Genomic DNA, 8966 nt, shown 5'->3' with positions numbered 1-8966 from the left:
TATATATATATATATATATCTCCATAAAATGCGATAGAATTAGGTTTTATTTTCATGAATGCAAGTAAACATATCATAGTATAGTTTTTACTTGAATAAACAAAAGAACCGATTCAACTGTTTTCCAACAGTTTGCTGATGACTTGAACGCAGCACACAAGCATATGATGTGTTTAAAAGCATCGCGTGTTCACGATCACAAGACAGTTGGAGCTCCGGAGTCCGTTTTCTTCAGACTTAGCGTCCCTGGCATCATACTTGAGGTGCTTCCGTCCGTGTAGCAGATTACCGGGCTGTGATGGAGCGCTGGCGGGGCAGAGTGGCTCTGGTGACCGGAGCCTCGGTCGGGATTGGGGCGACTATAGCCGTGGAACTGGTCCGGCTCGGTATGAAAGTAATGGGCTGCGCCAGGGACATAGGAAAAATCCAGGTTTGTTCTGAAGTGGAAACTCAGATCCCGCAGAGAGTAATTTAATGTAAACTAGCTAGCACGGAGTAAATTTTGATGTTAAAGTTGCCGTAATGCAAATAAATAAATAAATAAATAAATAAATAAATATAGCTTTCAGACTTACAAAAGACAGGCTGGGCGAGCAGGAAGCATTAAACTATTATAAACTGACGAAAGCATGTAGTTACAGCACACTAATATATTACATTATTATTTAACTGCACAGTGTTTTCTTAACAGCCACTGCACGGAACGTTAAGTTTAATATGGCACAGAAAGTAGGAAGTTGGACACGTGACTTTCATCTGAATTGTAGTTTTCCTAAATCAAAATGTTAAACACAACAATGAAATTCGCCTTTTTGTCCTCTTTTTCTTGAATTGCCTAGCTCTAAGCTGGCAGACCATCCTAACACACAAGTCAGCATTTTCGATTTGGTACTCACTGAGGGGTTTTTTTTGTTTTGTTTTTTGTTTTAGCTTTGATAGAAAATGATGTTTTCAAAGATTAGCTACAACCATCCATTTAGCATATAGTAAATGAAGAACTTGACTTCCTGAAGTTTTTTTTATTTCCTTGATGAAATGCATGAATTGTTTGAATCACACCTCAAGACAAAACCAGAGAAAAGGCTTTTGCAGGCATCATCACATCATCATGTGCCTGCTGTTACAAAATGATTATTAGGTCAGTGAAATAAGCAAAACTCAAAAACGGGCAGAACATCCAAACACAGGCAAACTACTGCTTGTGGGTCACTGAGCTTTGATATGCAAACTGAAAACTCAAATCAATGTATTTACAGTAACTTAATCTACATGTTTGAATAGTAGATTCGTACACTTTAAAAACACAAATGGGATTCTGAAGTCTGTCATCTTTTTCTATTCTGGTTTCAGAAACTGGCAGCAGAGTGTCAGAGCGCCGGCCACCCTGGTGTTTTGGTTCCTTTCAAGTGTGACTTGAGCAAAGAGGAGGAGATTCTGGCCATGTTTGCAGCGATCAAAGAGCAGCACAAAGGCGTGGACGTGTGCATCAACAACGCTGGCTTGGCTCATCCAGACCTGCTGCTAAATGGCAAAACCAGTGGCTGGAAGAACATGATGGATGTAAGAGCTCTGAGTTATTGTAGAAATAAAATACTTGTTTTGATCTGGAAGAACTTTTTGCATTGCAGATCATTGCATTGTAAAAAGTAATTCACATTTGTTGATTCCAGATATTTTCTTTACATTTTATTTATTTTCTTGGTTTCTTACAGGTGAACGTTCTTGCTCTGAGTATCTGCACACGTGAAGCTTATCAGTCAATGAAAGAGAGAAATGTTGACGATGGCCACATCATAAACATAAACAGGTGTGCAATTTTTCACAAACTTGTAATATTGTTATTACCATTATCTGTATTTTACCACAAAGTCTCATTTTACAGAAGGAGAGTAGTGACTGGGCCTTAGCTTAAGGGGCCCACTGGCATCCATCAGTCTAGTAACTGAATATTTCAATTCATTTTAATTATATTTATATAGCACCAAATCACGACAACAGTCAATTCAAGGCGCTTAATACTGTAAGGTAAAGATTCTACAATAATACACAAAAAACCCTGGCAATCGGACAACCTCCTGTGAGTAAATACTTTGGCGACAGTAGGAAAGAAAAACTTCCTTTTCACAGGAAGAAACTTCTGATAGGACGAGTCAGCCATGAATGGTTGTGGGTCCATTTAACAAATTAACAAAGTCAAAGAGAAGCTGCAAAACATCAGGATAAAATAACTGCTGCAACCCTATATACAGTTTTGTGGGCAGCAGAGTGTCTTACATCAGTGAGAAATTACTTAAAAAATAACACAAAATAAATGTTGCTTAGTGCTCGCCTGGTTAATGCCTCATAAATCTGTTGCAGCATGTGCGGACATCGTGTAGTTCCCAAAGCTGTTCTGCATTTCTACACCGCCACAAAGTATGCTGTAACCGCCCTGACGGAGGGCCTGAGGCAGGAGCTGCGTGCAGAAAACAGCCATATCCGAGCCACAGTAAGGCTGCAGCCAATCTAAAAGTGTCTGAAACACCAATATTACAGTTTTCAGATACGCACATGTAGTAGTTTGTGAAGATCCCTCAATATCAGCTCTTTTTTGCAGTGTATATCTCCTGGTTTAGTGGAGACAGAATTTGCTTTCCGGCTCTACAGCAACAGTCCTGATAAAGCATCTGGTGCATATTCTGCATATAAGGTAAAATTATTATTCCTACTCTTCATGCACTGCTAATACGATAACTCAGATAAAATGTATTTCATTTGGATGCCAGTCTAGCTCACTGGGTCAAGCAGGCGACCCATATGCCAAAAGGCCACTATAGGGGCTCAGGTGTGAGCTGGCCTGGCCACTTTCTGCATGTGATTCATTCCCTGCGTTTCTGTCTACTCTACTGATCTATAAGAATAAAGAAGAAAAGGCCCAAAATAAAAATATTTTTAAAGCTGTTAATCATGTTCCACTTCTCTGACAGCCTCTGGAAGCAATAGATGTTGCCAATGCTGTTACATACGTGCTCAGTGCGCCTGCTCACGTTCAGGTGATTTCCTCTTATTTTAATTCTTTTTTATTGTGAATTATTGGTTTTCCTGATTTGCTGTTTAAACATCAGCACTTTGCTTGTAATAATATATAAAAAACATCTTTCTTTCAGATTGGAGATGTTCAGATGCAAGGCACGGAGCAAGCTTAGGGTTGACCTACATGATCCCCCTGAATTAACCTACTTCCTTACTACACTTATGAAAATGATGAGTCGTGATATGGTCATGAAACAGTTTTGTTTATGATGTTTGTCCTTAAAGTTTTCACTGATTTATAAAATAAAATGTTTTTGTGGGGGAAATTTGTGAGTGTTCTTATTTCACTGAAGGAAATCTGATTTAGAGAGCTGTGTATGGTGGAAAACATACAGTTGTAGGTGTAAAAATATCTCAAACATATGTTTCATTCCTCCAACAATAGTAATAAAATGTAAAGTTATTATATAATACCTCACTAATTCATGGGAAAGTAGAGTCTGAGAATATTCGTTAACAAAGTTAACCCACCGTGTGTAAAAACAAAAACTGTGGTGACTCTTTGTGACGAGGGAACAGTGAAAAGTAGCTTCAGATTTCGGTTAACTAAAATACTTTTTTCACACCTTGTTTCATGTCTTAGCATATTCCAACTTCAAACTATAACAACACTGGACCCCACCAGATGGATTATGCAGCAAAGTCTTTTTTTGACTAGTATTCTTCCTAATTGTGGTCACGATGACTCTAACTGAGCCTACTCTGAAAAAAATAATCTTCTTGTTTTTGGAAACATTGGAACAATTGCTGACATGTTTTTTTTCCACTGATGATCCTGTTTTTTGTGTTGTTTGTACTTTTCTATTTTCCTTTGTACTAAAATGGACTTATATGTCTGAAGTAATGTTTCGATGTAGAGGGAGGATAAGCTTTCACCCCTTTCTGTTTTGACCACTAGAGGTCACAAGCATGACAGAGAGATTAGGTACCCTGCTTATGTCTCCAATTTGATTGATGGCCCTAGCCTTGACCTTTTGACCCCACCGGAAGTACTCCGGAAGTATATGATCCATAAGCGCGATGAATTGCATCCGGTGAGGGGAGGGTACTCCGGAAGTGTGTATTGGATTCCATATGTGTGACGAAATGCAACCGGTGGGGGGAAAATGTATGTTTTCTCCCTTAGAGGGAGGGGGGTCTGTGGAGGGAGGAGAATTAAAAACAGAGAGGGAGGGGTATGGTTCCTGGGGGGATCAGAGAGGGAGGGGTTCCTGAGGCATCGGGGTGACGCAGCAGATTTCTGTTGAGTCAGTGCTGTATAGAGAGACAGAGCAGCAGTTAGTTTTCAGTTTTTAGTTAGCAGTTAGGTGGGCTAAGCATTTGACCTTGACCTCTACTGTTAGCCCCTGAGGTCAGAACATGTTTTCCATACATCCATCCATCCATTCGCTTCCGCTTATCCTTTTCAGGGTCGCGGGGGGGCGCTGGAGCCTATCCCAGCTGTCATAGGGCGAAAGGCGGGGTACACCCTGGACAGGTCGCCAGTCTGTCGCAGGGCTAACACATAGGGACAGACAACCATTCACGCTCACATTCACTCGCACATTCACACCTAGTGACAATTTGGATTAATCAATTAACCTATCCCCACAATACATAAAATACTAAAATACAATGAACTTTTGCCAAAAGTTATTTAAGTGTTATTTGTGATTAAATATCATGATTTTTCTTTTCTTTGTTTTTTTTTTAGCTTTGTCATGGTTATATAAAACAGAGAGGTTTGGACAGGCAATTTATCTAAATGTTAATCAACCTTTATAAAGCACACCCTCTATTCATACTGGAAATCTGACTTTTGGCAAGAGTTCATTGTTAATAAATGGTGCACAAAACTTTGTGTTTGTTCAGCACACACAGTTCACCTTTGCGCAATTTCTCCCATGTACTGAAACAGCAATTTCTTCACATAAATCAGTCAAATCTAGGAAAGGTTCCCACCCCAGACCTTCACAATCAGCTAAGTGGATTTGCAGATTCATACACATACAGTGCTAAAAACACAAAGTGGATCTTGAAGTCTATAATCTTTTTTCTTTCTGGTTTCAGAAACTCACAGCAGAATGTCAAAGTGCTGCCCACAATGTCATTGTCATGCATTACAAGTGTGACCTGATCAAAGAAGGACATCCAAGTTCACAGCAACCTAAAAGCAGCACAAAGGTGTGCACTTGTGCTGCAACACAATCACTGCTACGTGGAAAAACCAGGATTGAAATGCAGGTAAGAGGTCAAAGTTTTAGCAGTTTTGCTGCTTGATCTGCAGTAGAGTAAATGGACAAAGAACCAATATTTCTTTACAGCACTTAAGTTGACTTTTTTTATTTGTACTGGCAACTTTTTACTTTTACTCCTGTCATCCTAACACAACTCTTTCTGACATTTTCAAAAAAGGCTCATGACTTTAGGTTTAACAAATCTGAGGGGACCTAATATTTCCTGTTGTCGCAGTCAGCAGGTGCAGACTGTGTGGAGTGGAGAATAGAGGACCCAAATGCACACAAAACAATGCTTGGAAATGAACTGCACCCCTCCATACAGTAACAACTAAAAAGAAACTAACAATGAAACTAATAAATAACTAAGTCAAACTAAACTGAATTAACAACAGAAAAATCTCATATTACATTTTTTGTGTGATGGTAGATATCAATAACACCACGAGCTGTTCCAGCTTTAATTTTGGTGAAAATTGGGTTAAGGTTAGGTTAAGGTCAAGGTCACAACAAATATGGAAATCAGAAAAAAACTTTAAATTACCCACAATATTTTACAGGTTGTCTTTAAGCTTCAACAATAAACTAGGCCTTGGGGGACTGTCGCTGCACGCTCGGAGCCATAAACATAGATTGCTTTGACAGTAGTAACAGGCAGTAATAAAGGTGTAAGGTTCACGTCGCACGGTTTACATCATTTAGAATTAGCGTTTTACTTGGTCATCACGTGTTTGTCATTCTAACAATGATGATGTAACGTGTCACAGAGTAAAAGTTATCTCAAACTGTTTTCATAAACCTGACAACAGGATTGGCTGAAAGCCTCCCTGCAGGGCGGAGAACTGTAGCTGTTTGAGAGAAAAAGGCGGACTGACATGACTCAGATGTTTCTCTCTCTATATATAAATGCTCACACGGGACAGTGAAAGATCCGTCGCCCTCTCTCTCTTCGTATTTGTGCTTCTTTCGTGCTTGTAGCAGGTTACCGCTGTGATGGAGCGCTGGCGTGGCAGAGTGGCTCTGGTGACCGGAGCCTCGGTCGGGATTGGGGCGGCTATAGCTGTAGAGTTGGTCCGGCTCGGTATGAAAGTAGTGGGCTGCGCCAGGGACGTCGCAAAAATCCAGGTTTGTTCTGAAGTGAAAACTAGAGTATCTTGAGCTATATCCAGGGCCGGTGCCAAAAAGTGGTTGTCTGCCAAAAACTGCGGTATTTGGCAAAAACTGATTGCTTGTATTTAAACTGCTATAAATAACTTATTGGTCTATAATATGTGAAACATATTTCAAATGTATCCCTCATCAATGATATCAAGTCATCTTGAGCAACAAACAACATTCCTGTAACAAGTCAGCCGCAGTTAGTTTTTGGCAGTGACTTTTATGTATCCTTTATTTATGCACTGAAAAAAAATTCTGTTGACTTTAAAAATGTCTCTTTTAAGAGTAATCTGGCCAAGAGGACAGCTGAAATTGCAACAAAAGCAAAAATAGTTCTGTAAACATATTTTAAGTGACAAAAGGGAGCTGATTGGTTATAATGTAACCAGTTACAAAGATACTTGAGAAACAGGTAATTTTTTTATTTTATATATAACCCCTTTGTAATACCAGTTCACCAAAGTCTATTAACATACGTTACGATATTACACGTAAAAAAACACACGGAAACATTGGAAATCAGTTTTTGGCAGGCAATCACTTTTTGGCACAATACCGGACTGGTAATCTGGTATACGGGGTATTTTCCCTGTGGGCCGAAGCATTTGTAGGGGGCTGATTTTTTTCTTCTTGTTTGCATTAGTTCAATTTTAATTTTCAATCAAATCTCTTAACGCCTCTGGCCCTTCCTACTTTCCGTGTGCACCTACGCACCCTAGAACAGAGTTAGTGTTAATAAAGCGGGATACAAACGAAGAAAGAAAACAGGAAAAAAACTGAGAGAAAAGTAAACAAGAAATAGATACAGCAAAGTGTGTCAAATTAACCGACATGTTAGCAGTGCAGTAGTACCAGAAACAGCTGATATAAAGCCCTGGCATTCACGAGAGCTTGCTGTAGCTCATGGCTTTATTTCTGTGTCTCTATTCTAAACGCACGTAAATAATTTTTGCAAGAACAAATGTCACATTTTGAGTAGAGAATTATTTTCATGTACAAAATTCATGTACAGAATTCATGTATTTCAGTGTTTGCTATCCACATAGACACAAAATAATAGTGTAGTTAAGAACATTTTCGGTTAGTATTTTTTAATTATTTGATTGTAAAATATATATTTTTTATGTTGGTTTTAATCTAGTTTAAACCAAACCACTTCACTGGATTTAGCTACATTTGTGTTTCCTGAATGCAGTGGCTAGCGAGCTGATTGGAGACCAAAACAGCCACTCATTTTGAATTCAAGTCTGTAATTAGTTGGTTTTTTGGCATATTTATAACCATGTACTGAAAAAGTTGAGTGTGCAGGGAGCAGAGATGTTGACAGCAGAAGCGACATACTGAGAGCACACAGAGCAGAGATCTGAGCAAGAGCAAATGCCAACAACTGAGCGAGAATGGCAGTTATTGTGTGTGTGTATGTATAATAGCAAACACTGAAATGAATTTTGTTTGCTCAAAATAATTGTCTCCTTAAAATGCAACATTTGCAAAAATTATTTATGTGCTCTCAGAATAGAGGCACAGCATTAGCCATGGAGAGCGCAAGAGGACCAGCAGTCCCAACAAGAGAGTGAGGAAGAAACAGAGGAAGGTGTAGTTAACGAATAAGGTAGAGAGAGGAAGAGACTCAGGGAAAAATAAATGGCTCATGGTTAAAGCAATTTGATAATAACAAGCTAATAGCTAAAAGGTAACTTCATTTCTACATTGCAACTAAGATGTTCTATCCCAACAACAGCTGTACGAACCTGATTAAAAAAGAAAAGAACATTTTGATAGACCAGGCCTGCATCTATCACTTAGTGTATTTCGATCTCGGCTGTTGCATTTTATATTTTTTAGTCTATATTTATATTTATATATGTGTTCACTGTTACCTAGCAAAAAAGAACAGAGGGAGCAGCTGGGCAAAAGTTGAACAGTTTATCTGACTAACACTAAATAAACCTGAAAATCTATTGTAATGCTATGAATCAGATTATGTGTAAAAGTTCACTGTTAATAGATTTTTAATTTAGTCCAACACACAAACAGAAGGCTGGACACATATGAGCTGATGACTCTAGAGTCTAGACCACAGGTGTTGAAGTCCAAGCCTCGAGGGCCGGTGTCCTGCAGGTTTTAGTTGTGCCCTTCATCCAACACATCTGATTTAAAGGCTAGATTACCTCCTCAACGTGTCTTGAAGTTCTCCAGAAGCCTGGTAATGAACTAATCATTTGATTCAGGTGTGTTGACCCAGGGAATTATCTAAAACCTGCAGGACACCGGCCCTTGAGGTCTGGATTTCGACACCCCTGCTCTAGACAGAACTATTCAAACATGTTTGGGGGCTGAATTTTTTACAGTCTGCAGTGGTTCAGTAGAATGTTTTGTTAAGTAAAAGTGCTCCAGTCAGATAAAAACTCCTCCTCCTACTAAAATAATCTTGTTGCTTTTGAGATAGAAAGATAAGCTACTGTGCAGCAGATCTGATGAAACAGCTGATGGCAGGATGTGTTCAGACATGAGTTGAGA

The 8966-nt window shown here is 39.1% G+C and overlaps 2 protein-coding genes and 1 pseudogene across 2 annotated transcripts in view; all 3 read left to right on the top strand.

Moving 5' to 3' along the window:
- Positions 1-159: 159 nt before the first annotated feature.
- Positions 160-3332, top strand: LOC102202219 (dehydrogenase/reductase SDR family member 11-like). Its single transcript, XM_005739412.1, has 7 exons — positions 160-430; positions 1351-1560; positions 1713-1807; positions 2359-2488; positions 2597-2689; positions 2967-3032; positions 3147-3332. Exons 1-7 carry the CDS (start codon positions 299-301, stop codon positions 3183-3185), a joined length of 765 nt encoding a protein of 254 aa, XP_005739469.1. The 5' UTR covers positions 160-298; the 3' UTR covers positions 3186-3332.
- Positions 3333-6172: 2840 nt separating this feature from the next.
- Positions 6173-8966, top strand: part of LOC102201726 (dehydrogenase/reductase SDR family member 11-like) — a 26048-nt gene continuing 23254 nt past the window's right edge. The window contains exon 1 of the mRNA XM_005739410.2: positions 6173-6413. Within this exon, the coding sequence (XP_005739467.1) occupies positions 6282-6413 (132 nt within the window). The 5' untranslated portion in view covers positions 6173-6281. The remainder of the gene's footprint in view (positions 6414-8966) is intronic.
- Positions 8168-8966, top strand: part of LOC102201446 (glutathione S-transferase omega-1-like) — a 17897-nt pseudogene continuing 17098 nt past the window's right edge.

The sequence above is a fragment of the Pundamilia nyererei genome, unplaced genomic scaffold, assembly GCF_000239375.1.
Source record: "Pundamilia nyererei isolate P.nyererei 1_Seehausen unplaced genomic scaffold, PunNye1.0 scaffold00091, whole genome shotgun sequence".
Classification (NCBI taxonomy): Eukaryota; Metazoa; Chordata; class Actinopteri; order Cichliformes; family Cichlidae; genus Pundamilia; species Pundamilia nyererei.
Note: the sequence above shows the minus strand (reverse complement) of the source record. Positions and strands in the feature narration are given on the sequence as shown.

Excerpts from the sequence above, each read along its gene's own strand:
- LOC102202219 (XM_005739412.1), top strand. The coding sequence starts at position 299 with ATGGAGCGCTGGCGGGGCAGAGTGGCTCTGGTGACCGGAGCCTCGGTC. Across the intron at positions 1,808-2,358 it reads CACATCATAAACATAAACAG|CATGTGCGGACATCGTGTAG; the intron begins GTGTGCAATTTT and ends AATCTGTTGCAG. Across the intron at positions 3,033-3,146 it reads GTGCGCCTGCTCACGTTCAG|ATTGGAGATGTTCAGATGCA; the intron begins GTGATTTCCTCT and ends TCTTTCTTTCAG.